Raw genomic sequence first — 25556 nt, forward strand, 5'->3', positions numbered from 1 at the left:
CATGTTCTGTAATAGGTGTTTCTTGCTTGACGAGTCTTGTAGTTAAGTTTACGATACCAAGAGTTCATGAAAGGTGGTGCATTTTTTTTTTTGGGGGGGGGGTGTTCTGTTTAACTGGGGCATGTTCGTCAATGACTTGTTTCAGAAGGTGTTCGTAAGCCCAATTTATATCATCCATGTCCTCAAAGATATGGGCGACGGTACATGGAAAAGATGTTCATTAAAAGAGTTCTTGTTAAAGTTTTTGTATGATGTTCTATTCATATATGGCTCACACTGTTCTCTTAAATTAGTTGCTATGAGGTTGTGACAGTCGCTAAGGCCGCAATTAAGTTGACAGTTTTACACATAAAATAATTTGCATTGACGAGGATGACATCAATATGTTTGTTTTCAAAAAAACATGTAGGTTCAGAGATAATATCATCCAACCGAAAGTTATCACATATGTAAATGAGAAGTTTACATTTTTTCTTTTCAGTAAGTCATTATTTAAATCTCCTATGCAGATGAAATGTTCAAAAGTTATCAGCATTTGTCCAAACACTTAGTATACTTTTCAAAGTTTCTATCTGACATCGACGGTTTGCGATACAATCACAGAATACCTCCATTTAAGCACAGTATCCCATTTAGAACTCATTTGAAACAATAAATACATTTTAAGACAGTCGGAATAGAGATTTTACATTAAGGCCGGGCAAGAAACACTTTCTTCGATTCAATATTTTAGTATTAAAGAAGTGGTTACGAATGGCAATATCATAAAAGTTGTCATAAAGATAAAATTTCTGTACATTTTTTTAAACAATGCACAGATAGGTCATTAGCTGTTTGAATGTGCATTTTTATCAGTGTACACTATTCAAAAAGGCAAGCTGAAATATATAAAATTTTAGTTAAATTAACTGTTATGCATGTTATGTATCCGTTTATATTCATATTTAGATAACCATATTTATTTTTTTGTTTAATATCATCCCACTGTTTCAGACTAGTATTTTAAAAGGGTTTCAAATGAAATCGCCTTTTGATTTTTTAAACATGTCTTGTCCATTTTAAGTTCATGAAATAAAACACAAATCAGCATAGTTAAAACGGTAGTTTTAAATGGCTCCAAATCCAACGAAATAACTAGTTTTTTTACGTGTATAACAGTAGAGTTATTTGAACCTTTAAGTCCCATTATGTTTTAGTGATGTTAACTTATTTTTTGTATGTACTCAAAACAAAACATGTATATCCAAATTAAATATTTAACACAAACTTACAAAACAGCACATAAAAACAACAACAAAAACAGGTTTATAACAAGTTTGGGAAACATATCATGATCAAAAATGCTTAAATTTTAGAAGTAGGGTAAATACTTTATTTCCGTGTTAGATTGGAATTTATTTTTACCGAGTTATAACAATAAGGTCTATAATCATTTGTGGTTCAGCCTCTCGTTAAACAATTGCTAATTGTGAAATAAATTTCGATCTTACACGGAAATAAAACAAACATATTTTCTCTGTTTATTTTGCAAAACAATAGCACAATATTTATTGAATTGGCGTTGAAAATCGCTTGAAAAACATAACCGTCGTGACGTCATTTTGGTAAGTTAGTTTCTAACATGTCCACTCGGCAAAGTAAACGGTATGTTACTTTTATTGAGCAACACGGAAACCAAAATATATAAGACCGTTGAAGAATAGTAAACATATCAGAATTTCACTTCAGTGAAAAATTCAACAGTGAAAATAGCATGGTATTTCGACCATAAGCATAAAAAAGAAAATAAATAAACATCAGTCTTCATTGGTGGTGTCATTATACGAATTGGAAATTAAAAATAAATTAGAATACTGGATGAAACTTTCAACTAACTGGATTGGTGAGAGACAAAAGCCAACACTTATAGATCGATGGTCTGTATACATACCTTTTAGATAATAAATATTAAAACCATCTTTAATTTAAATACAATAACTTTTTCTGATTGTCATTACAAAGCTTTACCTACGCTAGATACAAAACAGTTAGAACAATACCTTATATACATTTACACAACTATATGTGATAAAGATGTTTAGTAAAAAGCGATTTAGGTATGTGGACAAAAGATAAACATAATTCTCAAATAAATTGGACATGGGTGTCTAGCCATTAGACGAACATGGTTCTCAAATACAATTGACTTGGGCATCTGTACTTTGGACGAACATTATTATAAAATAAATTTGACTTGGGAATCTGTGCATTGGACGAACATGATTCTCAAATAAAGTTGACATGTGTATCTGGACATTGGACGAACATGATTATAAAATAAAGTTGACTTGTGTATCTGGACATTGGACGAACATGATCATAAAATAAATTTGACTTGGGTATCTGGGCACTGCACGAAAATGATTCTCAAATAAAGTTGACTTGGGTATCTGGGCATTGATGAAAATGATTTTAGAAACAATTACGCAAAACAAGAAACAATTATTTGCATATATACGGTTGACATCGTGTTCCATTGGAATTATAGGTGGGGTTATAGTGGTTTAAATTTTCTATGTTTGGTTATAAACCAAAAAAGTGAGGTATATAGAGCTATTTGACAGCAAAAATTGGTTTAAACATCATGTCCTTAGATGATCATGAACGAATTACAAACCTGGTTTCAAAAAATATAATTTGTTAATGTTAACCCCATATTAAAATTGTGTACTAATTTACTAAATTATGTTTTATTCAAAATTACAGTGGTTATTATTTACTTCCATTCAATTAAATTAATTAACTTGTTATTGGTCTCCGACCTAAGACTTCTTATTTTTAACAATATTAAATTTCAGGGATACACCAAATAGTATACGTACAATTTAGTATAAACCCGGTTCATAGGCAGAAGGCAAGGGCCACTGTGCGAGAGACACATAAATTTCAAACAACACAAACAGACTACATATGCATCCGAATAGCTTTATCAACAAAACATACTCAGTGGGTATACACCATCTATACACCACCATTATCAATCATCTGAATCGCAATTTAACTTTCTTATTCCTGACATCATATGAGTGTCTGTGCGTCTTTCTGAAAAGTTGGATGCGCCACCAGAAGCGCTTGTATTTCTATCCAGTTATAGCATTGGATGATTTGGAAACGATTTGTATCCTGAATTAACACTTAATGTGCTTTCTTGGATCAACGATTTCTTCATTTGATGGACTTCATGCTGGTTTTTCGAAAAAAATCTTTTGAAAAATGTTGTCAAACACTCGAACCATCGACCTTGTACGGCGTCAGAATCGTTTTCAATGTTTTCTTGTAGTGTGCCTGAAGTAGATTGTTGCACAAATTAATCTCATGTATGTAAACATGAAGCTTAAATCGGAACACTCTTAAGCCAATATTACCAAAACATTCGTTAATCATGTCTTGGACGTATCGTATTAATTTTCTCACACAAGATTTCCAAGTCTTACATATGAGCCGCGTAGCGCGATTTTGGGCCTTCGGACATATAATTGATATTACAATGTTTTAAGGTATTTGAATGAAATGATATTTCAGGAAAATATTTAAGATGCGTGTTTACAAGTAAGACCATGTATTGCGCATTTTGATTACTAAATTTGATGACATTCAAATAACGTCGTTACGAAAGCACATTATTTAAACGACGTAAAAATTAACTTATCAATATATCAACTAGCCTATAATTTATCTTATCACATAATCTTCAAGGACCATAAACTAAGATAAAAATGATGAATCATTTTTGTATTTTTAATACATTTGGCCATTTTAAACACAGACTATTAATCCAGTCAAAATATGACGGGACGAAATCCATGGTTGCTATGGAAACATGAATAAACCAATGGTCATAAATTGTCGAGAAAATGATGCACCAATAACAAACTTTAAAAAGAAAGAAGTTTGGTAGAAATTGATTTACATAGAAAAAAAACATTATTTTTGGCATTTTTATTAATGATTATTTCATTTGTAATATTAATGTCCGAAGGCCCAAAATCGCGCGATGCGGCTCATATCATATGTCAAATCCACACCAATTTGTTTGCTTGGAATAATTTTAATGACTTTTTGAAAATGCATGTTGACACGGACGTAGTAAAATTGACAATGTTAATTTTGAACAAAAAGATGTATTGTACAGCAACAGTGTCCCATTGAACAAATATGCTAGGTAAACATTGGACACAATTATGTAATGCAATTATATTGTCATAAATTTAAAGCTGACGTCTCTGTCACCAGCACTTTTATCAGAACTTTATATCAATATATCTGTCGAATTATCTACGTCAATATAAGATAACGATCTTTTGACGTTGCTCCAAGCACTTTCAACAGAAAAAAGTATAATGTTCGATTCCCTGATATTTGTCCAATTGAGAAAAGGTCGCTTTTACCGACAGATGTATATAACAATGCGCTGCTCTTGTATACAGAACGATAAAAGGTAATATTGTATATGATAAAGTTACTTAGTTGGCAAACAATGAACACTTTTACTTCGGTCGGCTTCAAAAGACGAATTTTGTTTAAAGAAAAAAACGCGAACTATTTAATTTGAAAATTCATTTTCTTATAACTGTATGAAATAATTGAATAAAATTTCGGATAACGAAGAGTTTAACAACATTCTAACTTCTATCAAATATATAAACACAATTAATAGTAATTTATTGAATGTCTGCCTGTGAATACATGAAATAAATTGAATTGAATTGGTATTCTGTAGTGAGAATAACAATGTATAATTCTTCTGTATATTAATGTGATTGCATAGTACAGAGGTGTTTAACAGCTATTAAAATACAGGAATGTTTTTGTTAGCAGACGGCCATATTGAAAATAGCATGTTTTTACAGTGTTATCTGTAGTTATGTCATACTGTATCAAAATAATAAAAAAAGTAAAGATTTTATTATTATTATTATTATTATTATTATTATTATTATTATTATTATTATTATTATTATTATTATTTGTCAAGTTATTAGGAAAGTCATAAACCGTATAAAACGTAGGTTTGTTTGCCGATTTATGCAAGTTTTATTGTTGGTGGTGTTTAGGGTTGTCGTGATAATGTCTTTTCCTTATATAGGAATGAAACAATGTGTTTGTATGAACTTCTAGGTACGTTTTAAATATTTGATGAGCTTTAGGATAAGTTTTTCAATTGGATATTTTCATTTCCTCTTCTCCTATTCACCAACATATACTACTTGATTCAGTATAAATCTAATATACATGTGCTATATATAACTGCATTGCAACAAAAGTGAAAGTTACAACTGTAATAGAAATACAGATTAAGCTAGTATACAAGTAATGTCTTACGTCGTGTTTTGGAATGGCTCAAGGAACGGTGTACGTGAAATTCACCGAGTGAAAAGCAGTTTTGTTCGATGACTCGATATTTCCCAGGTAAAGTATAATCTGTATAAAGTAGCGCAATACTGGTGTTATTCGCAAAGAATTGTATTAAAAATTAAAAAGCAATGACAGAAATCATTTAAAAGAACGTTAAAATGAAGAGGCTGTCTTTGCACAAAACACAAATTGTTCTTCTTTATACAATGCAAAGTTGCCTCCGCTAAATGCTTGTAGGTTACACAATAGTATCAGAAATTGTTAAAGGGACTTTAATGTACAAACCTCTCGGTAAAGGGTTTTCTGCGTGTTGAAGGGCTTTGTTTGGTACAAGATCTTTTTCTCGCAATATCTGGACAAATCGGCATCGAATGGTCTCATCCGATGCCAAAACATACTGAACAATGGCCATAGCCTTTGTTCGTCTTGGTACTTCCATTTGCAAAACCTGTTGAACATCATCTGGCATTGGCCAGTCTTTCAACTCATGAGTCATAACACGAAGGGGGAGAATTTCGATGACCCCAGGAAAGACATCCATCAGGTTATTCGCAATATATATTGTACCTAAACAGAAAACAAAAATTGTAATGTATTGAGTAATTGCTAAAAATCATTACATATTTTAGGTATTATATAATAATGAAAGTGGTTGTTATTTACTTCTAAAACATGTTCATAGATAATTTAAAAATCAAATTGCAAGCAATGTGGTATTCAAAGAATCCTACTTGCTATTTTATCTGGTCTTAGACGACGTCTTACATAGTTGTCAGAGCTATGTTCAACTTCGTTTATATCATATAATAATTTGAGTAGTTGTTATGTACTAGTAATCATGTTTAGAGATAATGTAAAAAGAAATTGATTGCAAACAATGTGGTATTCAATGGATCGTACTTGCTATTTTATCTGGCCTTAGACGACGTCTAACACAGTTGTCGGAGCTACGTTCAACTTCACATAGAAAATCCTCTGCTACAATTAGAGGCTTGCGTAGCATGACAGTCAGTAATTGCATCATTTTTCCTTTCCTGTTTTCGACACGCACAATGCTCATCTTTTCTTCATCTGAGATATGTCCTTTCTTGTAGAGATATTCGATATACACATTTGCATCTAGTTCTTCCGCCAGGAAACTCTTGTTGTATCTAATTATATCATTAGCATCATGCGTATCCGATAATGAATCTGCAAAACATATGCATCTTTGTCATATTTTTATCTCAATTTATTTGATCATTTGAAACAGAAGCGTCGCACAGCGTATCTTCGATAATGATAGGCATATGCCTAAGTTCAATCACATATCAGTTAAAGAATAAATGTGATATAATTATTCATAGTCTAACTTTTTTTAACATGTATATATCAATTTCGGGGACTGTTGTCTGTCATGACTTGCCAAACAGGAACCACCTATTCATTGTTTTAAATAAGGATTCCAGAACAGACTTTTGTCAAAAATTTAGTTTTTAGGCTACGTTTCAAATTTATTGAGAAACTTATTAATGTAAAACCAACCCTTGTACATTAAACGTTGTGGCGAACCCGTCTCTCGTTGCATATATCTATCCTAACAAATACACAGTTGAAATTGTTTGCAACAAACTTTCATTTTTTGTTTTGTTCTAATATCCCTTAAAACGAGATAATATATACATCAAATAAAAAACCTGGATAAAATAGATTTGTCAAAATACGTCAATCAAAACATAAACATTGATTTACAATTAATTATCATTTCCATACCGACTAATTGGATACAATTGTTTACCTCTAATTTCAACCGGAATTATCTTTGCATCAAATCTCTCGCCTGAAGAACAATATTCTGGGTGCAGTGCTTCGTCGCAAAGAACAGTTTGTAACCAGCCTGTTATATGCTGATATATGGAACTAGGTAGTTGACCGGTCCGCTTTAAGCGTAAAATGATTGACCCTTCTTTGATGTCCAACAGTAAAACACCTTTCTCCATTAGCTTTACGTTAATGGCACATTTGTTTTTCTGTTGGTTTTGCACGATAATTTTGTGTAGTCTTTCGTTCGCAAACGTGATGTGTACGTCCGTTGCTTCTGAACCTTTTTAACAATGGTAGGATGAAAACAATATAGTAGGTATAATAACCCAATTTCTATAACTAAGAACTTAACATAATCGTTCCAAGCATTAATCAGATAAACTCATCGCCTGTAGTACACATAGAATGAAGCGTCATGCTTGCTCTAGGAAAAAATATACACAATTGCAATGAAATCATGGAATAATAAAGCTTATCACTGTTAAAGTAGATATGGTTTGGTATGGTCAATTGGTCTAAGATCTTTTTTATGCTCGATTTTCCTACCAACAAGGGGTGAAAGATAGTACGTGGATATTTGAAACATCTTCTTTTAACTCTTAAATAAAGCACAAGGTTAACACTAGTTTTATCTTGCCTAAGCATGACAGTGATTCAATGTTTGAGTATTACAGTAAACGATATGATAGCTTTTGAGATTTAACAACACGGGAATCAACTACCTTTAAGTACGTTGGTTAACTGGCACGGGTCTATCCCACGCGAACTGCAGACAACGCTTGGCCGATTGAGTTGTTCAACTGTATCCGCACGTTCTAGTTGAAAAAGGAAATATGAACAAAGTGTGTATGAATAAACTGGGCATTTCACGAAAGATTAAGATTTTATTTCTGATGGAAAGATAATCGAGCTATTCAACTGGTAGAAACACAAGTAGTCTGTAACATTATAAGTATCTTCAATGGCCGCTCGTGTAAGATAGGTTCATCCAAACCCGAGCAGAGGGTGTTTTGGCAAGTTTCCGCAGAACACCCTACGCGAGGGTTTGAATGAACCTATTTTACACGAGCGGCCATTGTAGATGCTTTTTCTCCAAACTCAGTAAAACAAAATTAAGTTTAAAGGTTTTTTATCGCTGGAACTCTTTTGTGCGTAGTGAAAATAGTTCACGTATAGATAAAACATTTTATTGAAATAGAACTAATATATATATATATATATATATATATATATATATATATATATATATATATATATATATATATATATATATATCAGACTTGGTGTACATCAACATTTCAGTCTGACAAAAATACCTCTTCCTTGTTGACGGTTTGTGCAAGGCTTGTTCATAATCTCAAAGACGTCATCGTAGTCCATTTCCTTTAAAGCTGTTAGAAAAATGCAAAATCTTTCTGGAAGTCTTTTCTTTACAAATTTGATTATTTCTTTCACCTTGTCTCTTTTGCGTTTCTCGGAAGCAATATCTTCCTGAAGAGTTTCGGATTTATCATCAAAAACAGTGAAGTAATCACTGATCATTTCTGGTTCGTCAATTGCTCCCATTAGGACTTTTCTGTTCTTTTCCAAAAGGTCTACCATTTGCTCTTTTGATAACGCACAGGCACATACAGCTAAAATAAGATTCGATGAATATAAAAAATGACGCCGAAAAGCATGAAACCTTCAGTCAACAGAATATTTTAAATAGATGTATTTTGCATATATTTTTATATTGTCTTGCCATAATGTGAAAACTTGGTATAGTCATTTTAATAGGGATGACATCAGAGCATACAATTACGAACGTATTGTCGTTTTTAAGTATTTATTAAAAAAAACAATTAACTACTCACCAATTGAATGCGTTGATTCACGCAGTGTTTTCATGACGTAGTCGTTGCAATCATCGGATGTTGCTAGGCCATCCAAAAATACATCATACGCAGATTCTTTTAAACGCAACAATTGCCGAAGAAGCATTCTCGCTTTTTCTCTTCTCGTGCTTAATATGTTGACCCTTTCCATGAAATCTTCTGTAATCTCATGCTCTTGATACAAAATGTCAAGAATATTTTTAATTTCTTCATTTGACAATTCCTCAAGCAGAAAAATAAAGTTCTGCTTTATTGCCGATACGTGATTGCAAATGTGCGGTTGTTGCTCTGGGTGCATTTGCTCTTCTTTTCTAACGAGAGGTGTGATACATCCAATTTCTTCGTGTCCAACTATAAAACAAACGATGCCGTATAAAGTATATAACAAATCTTACCATATCCCGAAAATCTTTAACGCTGAATGTTTAATCATTTGAAGCGTTGACGGAATTGGTACCATTGGTATATTGACGATGACAGAAAAAGGCAATATTAGAGGGGTACACGTATTCCGAATCTGCAAGGGTTTAAGTGAGGTTTTGGAGCTTGATATGCAAAATGGCGGCAAAACCATGACGAAATAGGATTTTTGGAACCTGTTTTCGCCTGGTTAGTGGTATAAAGTATATATTTCAAAATATCATGACGCGCATTCGGCTCTACAATTACCATGCCTCACTCGGCTTTTTATTTCATGCGTCTAGGTTACGGAATAAAAAAGATATTGAATAAAAACCTTCGGCCAGTCTGTTGTTTACAAATGTGGGAAGCTAGAATTTGATACTCTTTATGACGTTTAAGTTCCAAAAACACATATTTTTGCAATGGTTTCTGCTTTAACATTATTTAAATGTGGTATTTTAATTTCCTGACAGTTCCTTTGCTGTTCAAGAGCCTTCATGGTAATTTTATTTTGGTTTAACCACCTAAATGTGTGCTGAAAATAGTTCAACCATCGTCTTACAAAGTATCAAAATCTCGCCTTCCACATTTGTAAACAACAGACTGGCCGAAGGTTTTCCTTCAATAACTGAACGGATTTCTGAATCACATTGTCTATTAGACAGGTAATGGACATTGTCTTCATTTAATATTATCAAACTGGATATAATGCTGTGAATTAATGACTAAAGCATTCACATCGTTAGCGTCACCGTAAGATTGTTAATGTAGAGATTATACTGACGATACAAGTATACATGATTGAGGGAGTTCTCATTTACTTATAATGTGAGTAATAAATTCATGGTATATCTACAAATACATACTTTCGACAGACACAAAACTTCCTGTAGAGGAGCTGGAGGCTGAAGACGCCAAACATTCTGGAAATAATTCAATATTATATTTACTTTTAAGCAAGCGTACTTCCACGATACTTTTTCCTATGTGTTGAATCATATAATTTATATTCTCATGCCGATCACATTTGTATTAGTTATGGTTTGTATCATAAAGCTACGTACATTTTGACAAGTGTTATGACCCTTTTGAATTTTGAGGCAAAATCCGAAGACCTTTACATACTTAAATACCACAAATCGAAATCAGGAATGGTACGCTCAACTATTTGAAATTGTAAACAAAGTAACATCAGACTTTTCACGCTTTCAGCACCTTCAAACTTTTCCAGCTGATAAGGCAACATGTACAGATGACAAGCAATGAAAGATGTTGTGCTGCGACCGGAGTTATGACTTTGTGTTGTTTTTTTCTTTTATCAGTAAATGTGAGCATAGTGAAAACATGTTGTGGGTCAGAAAATACTGTCAGAGCGGCACTCATGTGATATGCGCATGTATGTATGTATGTTGGGGCAGCAATGTCAATTGAACAACAATCTACTTTCTATTATCCTCTTATAATTTCTGTACAATTATATGGTTATTTTTTCTAGCCTACTAACTTACGAATGCACTTTTTTGCTTTGAAGCTCCTTTATTGTTTTTCTGTACAAGTATATGGCATATTGTTTCGAATTAACTAACTTACGAATGCACTTAATTGCTTTAATGGTTAACCTCATTTTTATGCAATACTATTTCGTTAAGTATGTTTTCTATGAAAATATAACTCATAAATGTTACGTACCTCGGGATGTTATGGTCAACGATATTGCAATAAAACCTGAAAGCAAGTATCAAAAACGTAATTATGCATAGATTGTTTGTGTTATTAGTACAGATTTGGGAGTACATTTATTCTCAAATTTCCTACCTTTCATTTATTGTCGTAAAATATACATGCTAGCAGATTAAATATCAACACAATGTATATCAACATAAATGATCCCCGTAAACAATTAATTCAATATTACCCAGGTAACAAACGAATAATAGATAAAATAAAAACAGATTGAAAATACCTTATTTTATTTATTTATAAATAAACAGTGACAAATATTGGAACGACTTTTATTTTCTATAGAATACTGCTTCAGTACCAGGTATAGTCAATTATAAAGTCTACAACACCTCAAGCCTTCATAACGCAACTTATGTCAACCAGTTGACCAATAAATGGCTTCAATACATACTTATATAAAGACTACAATACAAGTGATAAACCTAAATAAGCGGTCGCTTGCAAAACTGGGTTTGAAAGGCAAAAAAAGTTTAGGTTCAATATTTAGATTGCACAATACATGTAGTCTTTTGAATAAGATTTACTGGTCAGTTCGGAAAATGTCATTACAATTTTTTTTTATTAAATTTAGTTAATTTAATAAAAATTCGATAAGTGAATACGCTAAATTTGCACAGTTTCCTTAACTTCCGAGGTAAGTGCGTGATCGGGCTGTATATCAGATTCAACTGAGTTAGTAGGCTCTAAACAGTATGACGAAGATTGGTAAAAGTTGGATAAAAAAAGATGCAGTTAGAGAGCAGGCTAATTGAATATGGTCAAACCATTTAAGGGCAATAACTCTGTAGGCAATAAAACGATATTGACTGTTGATCGGATTCAGTCAAGATTAAATGCTGATAAACATAAAAATAAACATTGTTTTACATAGTTTGATAAATATTTAATAATAAATATTCCACTTAAAGATCAGACGACGCCGGACAACGTGATCGTCATATATCTGCCATGCTACAAAAGTAACATAAAAAAATCCCACCAGGTGACTCTGACCTACAACTTCCAGCTGTGAATATAAACATAAAGCCATTTTGATAATACATTTTACATAATAAATGTTTGAGTGGATTGTTTGGATATAGTATATTATGTTAAAAGTATACTCAATAGTTATGTGAAAAACTAATTCAAGTTTGATTGTGAACAAAACCGTTATTTAGCATGGCAAGTTTATCGGTGTATTTCAACTGAGCAATATGCCTAAAACCTATTAAACAGGTTTATAATTTAAAATAAAAAGCTACTAATATAAATCTTGCAAAATGTGGCATTGACCTTTAATATTAGAACTTTAAACTATAAAGTAGTGTGTATTTTGTTCTTACTCTTGTTATATATAAAAAGACATGATTTATTTTTGATACACAATTTTGTTCAACGGGTGCCTGGACGAGAATTGTGTATTGTGACAGATCCTACACAAAGCAAATGTATGATAAATGATAGTTTTATCAAAATTTAGCATATCTGCTGTCTTGAGTCATTTTGTGTCTATAAAAATTCATCATGTATCCTATTATAAACACAAGACATTCATTAAATATCAACCTGGTAACATGTATGATCTTATATGTCTCTGTATAGAAAGACAATATAGGTTCAAAAGTGGTAACAAAGATCAATTAAGAAGGAGAATGCGCAACTTCTGATTCCGTTAAGCAATGATACCGAAATCATTGTTGCTCCTCGGCAAATATTGATTTCTGCCATTAAAAATCGGAGCAGCTGCTCCTCGGCTAATATGAATTTCTGCCATTGAATATCGGAGCAGCTGCTCCTCGGCTAATATGAATTTCTGCCATTGAATATCGGAGCAGCTGCTCCTCGGCTAATATGCATTTCTGCCATTGAATATCGGAGCAGCTGCTCCTCGGCTAATATGAATTTCTGCCATTGAATATCGGAGCAGCTACTCCTCGGCTAATATGAATTTCTGCCATTGAATATCGGAGCAGCTGCTCCTCGGCTAATATGCATTTCTGCCATTGAATATCGGAGCAGCTGCTCCTCGGCTAATATGCATTTCTGCCATTGAATATCGGAGCAGCTGCTCCTCGGCTAATATGAATTTCTGCCATTGAATATCGGAGCAGCTGCTCCTCGGCTAATATGCATTTCTGCCATTGAATATCGGAGCAGATGCTCCTCGGCCGATATTAATTTCTGCCATTGAATATCGGAGCAGCTGCTCCTCGGCCAATATGAATTGCTGCTACTGATTATAAGATCATATTCGTAAAAAGATGTAGATTATTTAACACTTGTTATTGAAGTACATTATTATAGAAGTTTATTCTTCATAATAATGAAATTTATATAGACAACTTCCGATGTCATTAAAAGTGACTTGAAGGGATCAAAAGCGACTTTTCTAAACAATATAAAAACAAAGTTTCTTTTCCTGTTATTTAAATTTGTTTTTACTAAAAACATGTATACATGGAATACAACATTTACACAGGTTTTCCAATTTTTGACTTTCGTGAGTATTTTCCAAGTCCATTTGTAACAGTTTCACTTAAACGTACGATTAAGTTACCTAGTATGTTTTCATCGACTGGTATATGATTTTAACAAGCAAATTGTACGTACCCAAATCGTTCCCGCTGAAAGAATCTTTATTTTTGATTGCACATTGGTCTGAAACATGAAAGAAAGGTTAACTTGTCACTGCCGAAAGAGAAGGAAAGAAATGATAAGCGAATTTGTAGACATTTAACTAATGTATTTATATGCATACATCGAGTTCATAACTACCCAAAACTGAAATAAAAAAACAACAGTTTTTGATAAACATTTTCTATTTTGTAACGGCTCATGAAAGCGAGAAGAAAATCCAGACACGCCAAAGCCAACTGAAACAAAAAATGCAAGCGATCTTACCACTGAGTATTGATTTTTTAGATTGTGTTCTTTTTCAGTTCGTACCTTTAGGTTGGTGTAAATTAAGCAAGTCAATGGCCATTGCTCTTAAGTGACCTAGGCTATATTGAGTGTTATCTTAATTGGTATATTCTGCACAAACACACCTTGTCAAAGTTTGGTAAAGATTGGTCAAAATTTCCTCGAGTTACAGCACGTACAGCATATATTTTTTGTTATTCTAGAAATTTATTGGCCATAATAAATCTGACTGACTCTAAACAGGTTATCGAATTTTTGTTGAGATATCCTGCCCCTTCAATTATCGTCCAAGTTCGGTGGTCAAACGTTTCAAGATACAGCGGATCACACATATTTAAGGGCCATGACTCGAAAGTAACTGGGGCGACATGGCTGAATAGTGAACTTGGCCGATATACTACGCCCATGCACAAATTGTCGAAGTCTTGTGATGATCAATGCAATGAAATTAAAGGTTACTCCACTGACATAGATTAAATCTCGGAATATTTCAGTTATCATAGCTTATAACGGGAAATTCGTCACATCATGCTACACTAGCATTTTTTTTATTTCCAAAATATCACAATACGATATACGTATGCATATATGTATATGAGTTTTTGCCATTTATTATTCTATAGTTTCACATGATGGCAGCAAAGCAAATGAAAGGAATAGAAATTATCAAACCTGTATTATTAAAAAGAAATTGAACAAAATCTTTCACGTTTAATAATCAATATCATAGTTATCATAGTTTTGTTAGATTTATTAATGTAATTTTCTACCAGCAGGTGTAGAACTACAATAACTTAATGTACACGTTTATAGGTTAACCATACAGATACAGCTTCATTATAGAACTGAATTATGTTTGAGTTATATAACTCAAGAAAGTAACAGTCGCTACAATTTATGGAGGTTGCGTACCTTCAGTCGTACTACAGGTGTTTCCCATACTGTAGTCACGTTCAAGTCTTGTCCGTATCTGAAATACATATAAGGGTTGTCTCAGAATGCCGATTGCCAATCACTGATACGAATTTTACGACTTAAAGTTACTTCCCATTCTCCTTTTTTGGTGTAGTTGTATCAAATATAAGTAAATATTTTAAATACCTTATTTTAATTCTAATTTAATAGATATATAGATAAATATCTCTTATGAACGCAATGTTGCAACCCATTGAAACCTCTAACCTCAGCTTTCGAACTGCTAGCTGTAGATGATTTCAGGTTATTGCGAAACGTGCAATCGTGTGTTTAGACTAAAACTAAGGTAGAGGCATTTGATACCACGTTAAGGCTTAAGCAGCATGTATCATATCAAAGGTGTCGAGGGTTAGGGCTGGTGAAGGGTGCGGACTAGGGGAGAGAAAGGCAGACGAGAAGAGTCTATATTCAGAGAAGTAACAGTTACACAGCAAATTCAAAAACAGCTTTCGGCCAAATACAAACTTTCAGTAGGAAGATTTCAGCGGTAGGATAGAAGACGTTCGTGGTGTCCGATACCTTACCATCGTGTCTCCATCAGTAGAATAGAGACATCTCCTACTAGTAATGAGTTGCGATATAAGAACGTATGGGACTGCTGAGCTTTCACAGCGTGTTTACAAAATAGATAATTAGTAAACAGGCGTGTGGGCATGGCAACAAAGGGACAAAGGGGTAGTCGTCAATGCGTGATTGAAGAGCTATAGAAAAAGGCAAACTTTCGACTTGAAAATGCTCATCTACGGCGTACAGAGGCTAAATAGGCCAAGCTGAAACACGAGTTGGAGTTTGATCACATGCAATTCCAAAAAGAAACTTGAAGTAAAATCATGTAACCAAAGATGTTACGGCAAATACTATGACTTTTCATCATGGGCACCTACATCGAATGGTTCGATTGTGCTAGAAGTCTAATTTAAAAAGTAGCGAGACGACACCTGAGCTCTTAGCATTAGTTTGCTGCTGACTAGAATAGGACTTTCAGTTGTATACAAGAATGCCATTAAAACACGCTATTGACTTTACAGTCTTGTGGAAAGCTGTCCTGATACAACTCGCAGAAGTTCCAAGGCGTGAGCCTGATGAGTTTACGTACACGCCAGCAAACTATTTAAATAAAGACTATAGTCTTCGTCATTTCCACAAGAGGACACCAGCGTAGGAAAAGTTTTAGCTCGGGATAGCAAAGCAAGCGGCAACAAGGAGAATAGCACTTTTCACCCGAATAGGGATGAGAAGTTCCCTGTCACACTTGTGTATGTCTCATTTGAAGAGAACATTTGAAGCTGCCCAATGGGAAATCGGTTCTCCTGTATTTAGGGATGAGCTGTGTGAAAGCAATGATTTCAGGACTGTACTCTTTGAAGACAACGTTTTCAAAACTGTAAATCAGGAGAGATATCGATAACGGACATACTTTTTCAGAGAGTTTTAGTTGACTTTTTCCGACTGATATTCTATTGCCAGACAAGCCAAAGAGATCAATACTAATGGTTATTCCCTTTGCATTGAGAGGTCATTTAAATTGCCATGAGTAGTTGCCGAAGCATTCAGCGACATGTTCAGTCGCGTTAGATTTCCTGTTGAAGTGACAGTGTACCTAATTCATTGTCTACTTGATGCGAACAGTCAGGTAGCATTTACCACTCCATTAAACCTTTTTAGCAACGGGTTTTGACATCGGATAAATAGAGTTTTGAAAAGCATATTATAGAATGTGGTATCTGTACAGTTAATCTAAACGTTCAATGCTGTATGAATGATAAAAGTTAAGCAGCAATATATATAGTGAGGGTCTTTTTGGAAATAATTGCACTATTAATTCTAGAATTTAGCTGCTTTGCATGGTGATGCTATGAGATATCGCGAATATTTTTCAAGCCAGACCCCAAGCGACAGATCAAGGGGTCCCCCAAAATCCAAGATGGCCGCCAAGATGGCCGCCATTTATAGTTAATTAGATAGATAAGCTTATTTCTAGGTAAGTATCAGCTATACACAAATCCAATAAACAGTAATCTGTTGTTAGTAGAAGTAGGCTTTAGAATAAAACACTTAAGGACAATTCAAGGTCAGGGTCAAGGTCATATTAAGGTCAATCAATAAAAAAATTGAAAAATATACAATATAACATAATAAATCGAAGTATGTTAATGTCATAATCTTGTACTATAAGTTTGTTTTGCATAATATATTACAAACTATGTTTCTGCTGTAAACAATGTATACAATCAATATTTATATATATATACTTATATAACTTTTATTAATAAATATCATAAGCAATACCATAAGTAGATCGTGTAAAGCAGCCACACTGGTTGCATTTACTACAGAGGACAAGTTTTTAAAAATTATGGGTATGGTAAACCAAGCTTACACAATAAAGACATAATATGATACACAAAGTTATGCAATAGCTACACTATAGTTTACTGTAAAACTCTACTTGTGAAATTACACATTTAAAATAAATTTACAGTCTATCACAAAGCCGAGTGCATTTACACAAGGCTGTACATGGAAGATTAGCCTTCACACATTTGCATCGCCCACGACAGCCCTTGTCCCTGTCACATCCACACTTCAGAAGCTCCATACATGACTTTGCTGCTGGTAAGAGTGTTAACCACACTGGTTGCCATGTGTGAAGAGTTCTTGACGGGCACTATTAGTTGTTTCACATATACTTGATCTGTCATACATGAGAACTACAAATCGTTCAATTATCGGCATACACACATGAGGCTTGAAATTCGTGTTTTATAGATCTTATATGTATTCAATATATTGATATTGGTATATTGATATATTTATCAAATACTAATGTCTAATTTACAGCTAAACAGCTTACCGCTTTACGGTAAATTATTGGTGTTTACAGAATTAAATTTCGCTGTCTGATTGTTAATTTTTTGAGACAACTGAAATACTGTCCTGATTTAAAAACGTGTAACCGAGCGTATCTTTGGTTGAATGGCTGTAGATGAAACTTGCCTGTCGACAGTATATTGTTTACCCGATTTATCTTATACAAAATGAAATACGTTAGATCAGCATTAGTTTCGGTAAACCTATACACACTGTTACATCTATTATCCGATTATGATGTATTCTATTCTGATATAAGTATGTATACCTAAATTTAATTCAAATTCCCGTACACTTGTACGTACATTATTTCGATTTGATAAATATGCATTGAGGTATACCTTTTAAACTGAATGAAGCACAGACTGGTATACTGTAAATAATAATAATAATACATTATAGCTATGGTCAAGCATGTTTAATTGTTATATTTTACAATAAGAAAGAAGTAATGGTTTCGTGATTGCTTGTAAATGCTACATTTTTCCTTTTAAAAGACAAGAGACACTTATTGAGCTGGGAGTCTACGTCAGCGCTTTTTTGTTCATTTAATGCGTTAAAAAAACATGCAAAAATTAGGAAGAACATTCCAAGTGCTATTTAAATCGAATGGAAATATTTAACTAATAATGCATTTCAGTTGCACATTACAAAATATTGAAATAATATTTGGTTAGAACTTAGGCTACTCCAGGACTTGTTCCTGTAGCTACCATTGTTTTATTTGTATAATTGTAAATTCTAACAACCATAACAATACAATGGTGTTCAAGGTAATCAAGTTTTTACATCTATAATTTGATGTCTACTCCTCGCACTTTTTAAGCTAACACATTTGATAATTCTCTGTCTGTATATGCGTATCTACCTTTATATACAGTTATGGGTCTTCGATCATTATATATATTGCGACAACAATTTTTTAATACTCGAAATATGAGTTAATACAAATAATAAGCTCATGATTTTCTTAACATTTCCCCCTTACTGCATTTACAGTTTTATTAGAGTATGGGCAATAAAAAGATGCTGAGCTCAGATGTTTTCGCTCATTTGTTTTAAGTATTTATTCGTCGCATATTCTTGTCAATTATAAATAAATCAACATCTTCATAACATGTGAAAAGCATTCAAAACGATTAAGTTAAATCTGATACGCCTATCCAATTAAAGAATTTATTAAAAATTGCAGGAAATTCCATTATTCTAATAAACTCCTATCTCAAATATTCTCTTTAAATACGTTTTGAATAAAAACAAAATATAATAGAAACATTATATATTTTTGCGGAAATAAATAAGCGGGTTCGCATGATTCAAGTTGAGGAGAAGAATTACGCTTCTTTTGAAAGACAATGTTGATCAAAAACGGGGCACACGGATAAGTTACTGTTTTTCAAAACTGATAACAAAATGATTTTACTTTTTATATTTCAAGAGTTATAAAGGAACATTTGAATGACAATATCAATTTACATGTACTGCTGGTATGCAACAAGCCTCATCTACCCCCCCCCCCCACTCCCTGTTATTATCATTTTCTCTCCTAACATTCTCACATTCTGGATTGTTTTTATATTTTATAAAGGATTTAAGCATGACAAAAGAGTGCGGCATTAATTCATTCACTTTGGTTGATATATTTCAACTAGCCTACCAGGTACGGTATATGACAAACACTATCAGAATATGCGCAATGACAAATTAGTGTTGATCATAAATTTATCTGAAGTTGGTATTCAAATTTATTTCAAATTTGGGTAATAGTATCAAAATAAAGTAAAGTTACTTTTTACCTCCGGATGGTTTTGCCGACACTTCGAGCAAACATGAGCAAACTTACAATTGGTCCAATTGCATGATCCCGTATTGTAAAAAAAATGCAGGAAGGCATTGAATGGTTCGGGGCTCGTTGCCCGTCACCTACGGGTCTGAATTAAATGCAGCTCCATCAAAGATCGTTTTCGATGGTGACCCATGATGACGGAGCAATAGATTGCATAAGCCTAAATTGCTCGTCGTAAGTACGCCACGCTGTTCCGCCTTGACGAAAGGCACTTTCGCGAACATTCCACACATACTGTAACGGTTCCTGCGTTTTGCTCTTGTTTTTCTCCTCGGTCATCTAAACGGAAATGAAAATAATAAACGCATCAGTCCATTTTTCGACCGTCTGGACTTTTTATCTCTACAGTGTTTTGCCTTGTTTTAAGACGATCGTGCGCAGAAACAAAAAGGGACGAGCCACTTACAAATTCCGATAGCTCTATTGAGCCTATGAGCAGTAATGCCAAGTTGTCAAACTCACCCCTCATGATCTGACACATGGGCGGAAACATCGTCAACTGCAGGCCGAATTGGTGTGGAGGCGTTTTGAAATACCAAAGGACAGGACAATTCTTCACCATTGTCACATGATCTTTAAAGCTGCGTTTTAATCATGAGATTGCCCCTTAAGCTAGAAGTTAAAAATTGTCATTTACTCGTTCAGAAGTATTATCTATAGTTTGACTGCCACGGTTAAGCATAACCGAACTTTACCAATACAGACTATATCATAGAAAAAAATCTGTATGAAACGTACGGCAATATTTACTTAAGATGGCCCTACAGGGAAATAAAAGTGCTCGACAAAATGATCTGCACAGACGGCAATGTTCGTTGATGAAACCCAAACACACACAAAGCACGCGGCGACTATTACTTGTATATACTTTATAATAAACACAATGTGTATTATATCTGATATGTTTGAGTATGTTGTAGTGTAATTCATTGGGTTGTTTTAGTCTCATTGCAACAATGTTAAAAATTCCGTTCACACTGCAGGTACATGGATCATTTAAAGTTACTCTAGAAAGGGACGCCGAGGCGAACGAGTTCCCTTAAAATGTAATGGTTGGAAGAAAGTACATTTGCTATCCATTTTTTAAAACCTGTTTTAGGACGGTTACAGACATAGACACGTGCACGTACACAGGTATGTGGACACTAATCCAATTGGGTACGAAACGTTTTCTATTGAGCTCACAGTAAATTTGTACAATAATGATTGTGGGTACAAAACGTTTTACTTGCAACCCACAGTAGTTTTGTCCAAAATTTATTGCTGGTAGTAAAAGTTATCTTGCAGCTGACAGTAAATATGTATATTAATAGTTGTGGGCACGAAACGTAGTCTTCCAACTAACACTTATTCATAACGATACGCTTTTATTGTTTGCGATATTGAATAAAACCACAATAAAAGGCAAGTCAAATTAAGACCGATATTATAACAAAAGTATAATTATGCAAATCATTTGACCAAAAATATTCCAGATTTACACTAGAGTATTTGAAGTGGCCATACAAGTGCTTTCAAGTGTCAACTTATCTGACAATAAAATATCTAGCTTAATCAGGAAAACACACAACTCAGAAAAAGACGTTTGGTGGTCTTATATTTGAAACATTAGTTTTATTTATAAAAAAACATTCTGCTTCATTCATGTGAAGATCCCCGCCACTACGGTTTGGGAATCTTCTTTTGTATACATGAAACTGGTAGTTACTCATATATGAACGAGGAAGTGAATTTCAGTATTAACTCGTGATGTCAGAAGTATTATGTACATATAAAATATTATTTTTATTATACATGCAGTAAGGCTTTGACAGTATCAAACAGATACTTGTAGGTCGGTGTTTTAAAATAGGTTTTCTTAAACAATATTGTCAATCTAAAGACTAACATTTTAAAAACGCCACACAAGAAAATTTAAGGAGTTTTACTACACGTACTTTTGCGACAGCATTAGAAAATACCTAGATGCACATATAACTGTTCGAGAAGAAGTAGAGCATGCTCAATAACACTTTTATTATAAAGGATGACGCTGACAATTGATATCACAAATTCATAGTTTACGCATCACTTGCAGGACTTATATTGTGAATTAAGATAAACAAAGATAGAAAGATAAACAGAAATCGTATTTCTACGGTAGAACATAAAAACTCAATAGTATCATATCCAAAGAATGTTCCCGGGGAAGCGAATTTTCTCCACTAATGTTTACGTGTACACGAAACAGTTAGTCATTTTTTTACAAACAAATCAATAACAAACGTGGCGTGGGCATGTACATTTATGGTCAGTGTCTTTTAATGTATTGCAATAAATCATGGCTAACAGACACATCCATTATTTCAGAAGGGCTTTCTAGATATGTAAATTCAATATTAATAAAAAATTCTCTGAATGTCTGAGTCTGAATGTACCTTTGTAAAATGCATTTTGTGTTCATACAATGGACACATAGGGGCCATCCAACTGTTGGCATACTGGTCTTTGTTCAAGTTCACTTGTGTGATGTTTTCGTAAATAAATTGCTTGAAAGACATGTTTACAGAAAAATATATGTTGTCTAAACTTGTCTGAACTCTTACGCCTCTAATACTTATTATTTTATAGCCTGCCGACATACGGGTTAACCAACACAACTCGAATACAAACTTTGACATTAGAGAATGCACATAAGGCTGCCATAGTTTGTCTATAAAAGACGATTCTCTGGTTGAACATTAATGCAAACCCTTAAGGTAGGTATTATTTTAGAAGACAAATGCACATATTGTTTTAATAAATCATATCACTCGTAATTGGAAACCAAAATCAAATGAAAACGGTCGTTTTATAGTTACATGTTTAGAAGTGAATAGAAAGGCTCTTTATACGGTGCTTTGTCTCAGTAACGAAGAGGTTACGAAGAGACTTTTAAATAAAGTGAATACCAACTATTTCATTTAAAAATGTATAAATCTAGAAATATACTGTCAATTTGTTTAATAATATTGTAGCGTAAAAAGCTGTTTGGTCTTTAGACTAATATTTTCTTGTGCGGTGCGGTCTGTGTGCATTTGGGGGCAGTTGAAAAGGTACCGCGAACAACCCTGTTTTAAGTTTAGCTATACATTAAGTGCCCACAGCGCAGTCCAAAAGGTCTATGAGCGTTAAATAACACTGCCCCTAAGTTTGTCCCGCATGTTTTTGTTTTATTTAACATACAGAGAATGAAACACTTCGTTTACCGTTGTATTCACAAAAATGTTTTAACAAGTTATTTTACATGTATAAATTTTATTTCGATCAAGTCTGTTTATATTTTGCTATAAAATCAATAAATCATTGATAAGCCTTACATTATGGGTGATAAAAACATGTTGATCTCCGTCGGATGTTTTCAATCATTTGCTTTAATTATTTCTTTGTCGCATATAATCAGTTATAAACAATTCAACATCTTCATAAGATATGAAAAGCATTAAAAACGAGTCTTTTTCTGAGTTAATTTTAATATGAAGATACACTTAAATTATGTTGATTTTTTATCTAAAAACCTTATTGCTTTAATGTATGTGATATATTCTTATGCAATTTTTAACCTAATTTATATAATAACAAAGCAAAAATGAATACATATGTATTCCCAAGTACATTAAAAATGAAAATCTTCTCTGAAACCGCACAGTACAGACCTTTTGTTTTTGGTTGAAATATGTACATGTAAACACATAAATATTACTTTACTTTATATCTAATTTGTTTTTGCATGCTTGCTTATTCGTTACAAAGGTCTAGCTACGCCACTGCTGTGTTTAGAATATATTCACTACGAGCAAAATCATTACACGTACTTGATTGTTTGAATAGCTATACATACATGTGAACTGAACCCGACAGTAAATAGACAATGCCCTGACTTGACATATCATTAAATCCATTTATTTTATTGTTAATGTTCAACAATGCCACGATACAACATCGTCAAATTGCAGACACTTGAGCTTTAAGAGGTACACAATTATTACTTACACTTACGAATAGTGAAAAGGGAAGGAAGGTCGACTTTGTCTCCTTTATGTGACTCATGAGAATGGTACGCTGTGCATAGACATTTGAAACAAAAATCACCATTCGATATGCAGGTTCTGAAGATAGTTTTGTTACACAGGATTTGGACTATAAATCCTCCAGTTAAAAAATCGCCAAAATATTTTTTTCATCTTTACACGATGCATATGTTGTTGTTTTTTGTCAGTTTGATCATTAAAGTCAAATGAGTTAAACAAAGCTATGCATTTAAATAAAAGCTATTGTTTTGCATGCCATATTGTGTCCTTTTAAGATCAGAGGACGAAAACGAAAGTATAATCACAAAAATGTGTCTTTGACACCCTAATACTGTTGATATAGAATTTATATTTATAGAGTAGTAGTTTCATTCACAGCTGAATGTCTCATCCGGTTCTGATTTAAAAATGAGCATTGTTTAAAACCCTTGAATTTTATATACGGAAATAATGTTGCGGTCGGTAGGATTTCTGAGGAAACGTTCGCAATAAAACTCATTGTTCTTTTCTTAGAATTAGAACACTGAAAAGTGCCCTGACATATATACGTTAACCAAACTTCTACGGGCTTTAGTAAAAATGAGTCCTAAATAGGATGTAAAATACGCTTATATATATTTCAAAAATTCGGTTGTAAATTACTCACCCAATCTTTATCTAATTTCTTTTTCAATAACTGTTCTACATTCGGAATGATGAATTCCTCATGCAGAAGTGCACATTGAAACTGACTCATTGCTCGTTAATTAATAATTAGCACTGTGGTAATAGGTCATGCTATAGCTAATGGTATGCTTTAAGGGTGTAAAACGGGATTTCGCATGTTACCTATTGACGTCACTTATATATACATATATATATGTATGTCATGATTTACATTCGTTAAAATATTATTCTAAAAACCAGCTTTCACTTACAAAACATTTCTGGTACAGATTATCTGACAAGTTCTTCCAGAATTAAATATTTTTCCCTTACACAAAATACAATGGTATAAAATCAATCAAGTGTTTACCTCGATAATTTGATGACTTCTCCTAACATCTCTAAGCTAACACTATGCCGTTGTTACTTCTTTGAGGAAGTAATGAAAACATTTTTAGTTTCGAATTGATAATTGGACTGAAGCCAGAAACGTAAGCTAAATTCTCATATAAGATATTGTAATGTGATAAGATATTATGTTTAACTTTAAAGGATTGCCTGCCATAATTTATTAAAATACTGCAGGCATCTCTTCTTACGAAGATAACAGTCCAGGTTTTGTAAATTAGAAGGATGAAATTGTCATTCTGTCGTTATTTCGTGCCCACAACTATAAATATACAAAATTACTGTGACCTGCAAGAGAACTTTTCGTACAACAATTATTTATGTACAAAATTGCTGTGGGTTGCAAGTAAAACGTTTCGCACTCACAATCATTATTGTATAAATTTACTGTGCGCTCAAATAGAAAACGTTTCGTACCCATTATGATTAGTGTACACATACCCGTGAACGTGCACGTGTCTATATCTGTAATATATTTAGTATTATTGTGTGGATATTTAATCGTTGTAAATAAGCACTGTCCTAAAGGAGGTTTTTAAAAATGGATAGCAAATGTACTTTCTTCGAACCATTACATTTTAATGGAACTCGTTCGCCACGGCGTTCCTTTCTAGGGAGGGTCGAGTAACTTCAAATGAT

The 25556-nt window shown here is 33.3% G+C and overlaps 1 protein-coding gene across 3 annotated transcripts in view; it reads right to left on the reverse strand.

Annotated features, from left to right (window-relative positions):
• LOC128246827 (uncharacterized) overlaps positions 1-24996 on the reverse strand; it is a 69431-nt gene extending 44435 nt beyond the window's left edge. The window contains exons 1-13 of one of the 3 annotated variants that reach the window (XM_052965293.1): positions 24880-24996; positions 15036-15093; positions 13812-13859; positions 11166-11201; positions 10343-10399; positions 9054-9425; positions 8514-8831; positions 7920-8012; positions 7172-7477; positions 6295-6585; positions 5680-5961; positions 5362-5460; positions 1243-3324 (exon numbers count right to left, since the gene is read on the reverse strand). In XM_052965293.1, coding sequence (XP_052821253.1) covers positions 3128-3324; positions 5362-5460; positions 5680-5961; positions 6295-6585; positions 7172-7477; positions 7920-8012; positions 8514-8831; positions 9054-9425; positions 10343-10399; positions 11166-11201; positions 13812-13859; positions 15036-15063 — 2127 coding nt within the window. In that variant the 5' untranslated portion in view covers positions 15064-15093; positions 24880-24996 and the 3' untranslated portion in view covers positions 1243-3127. The other 2 variants (XM_052965295.1, XM_052965294.1) reach the window with 2 other exon arrangements.
• Positions 24997-25556: the final 560 nt, after the last annotated feature.

This window comes from Mya arenaria, chromosome 9 (assembly GCF_026914265.1).
Source record: "Mya arenaria isolate MELC-2E11 chromosome 9, ASM2691426v1".
Lineage (NCBI taxonomy): Eukaryota > Metazoa > Mollusca > Bivalvia > Myida > Myidae > Mya > Mya arenaria.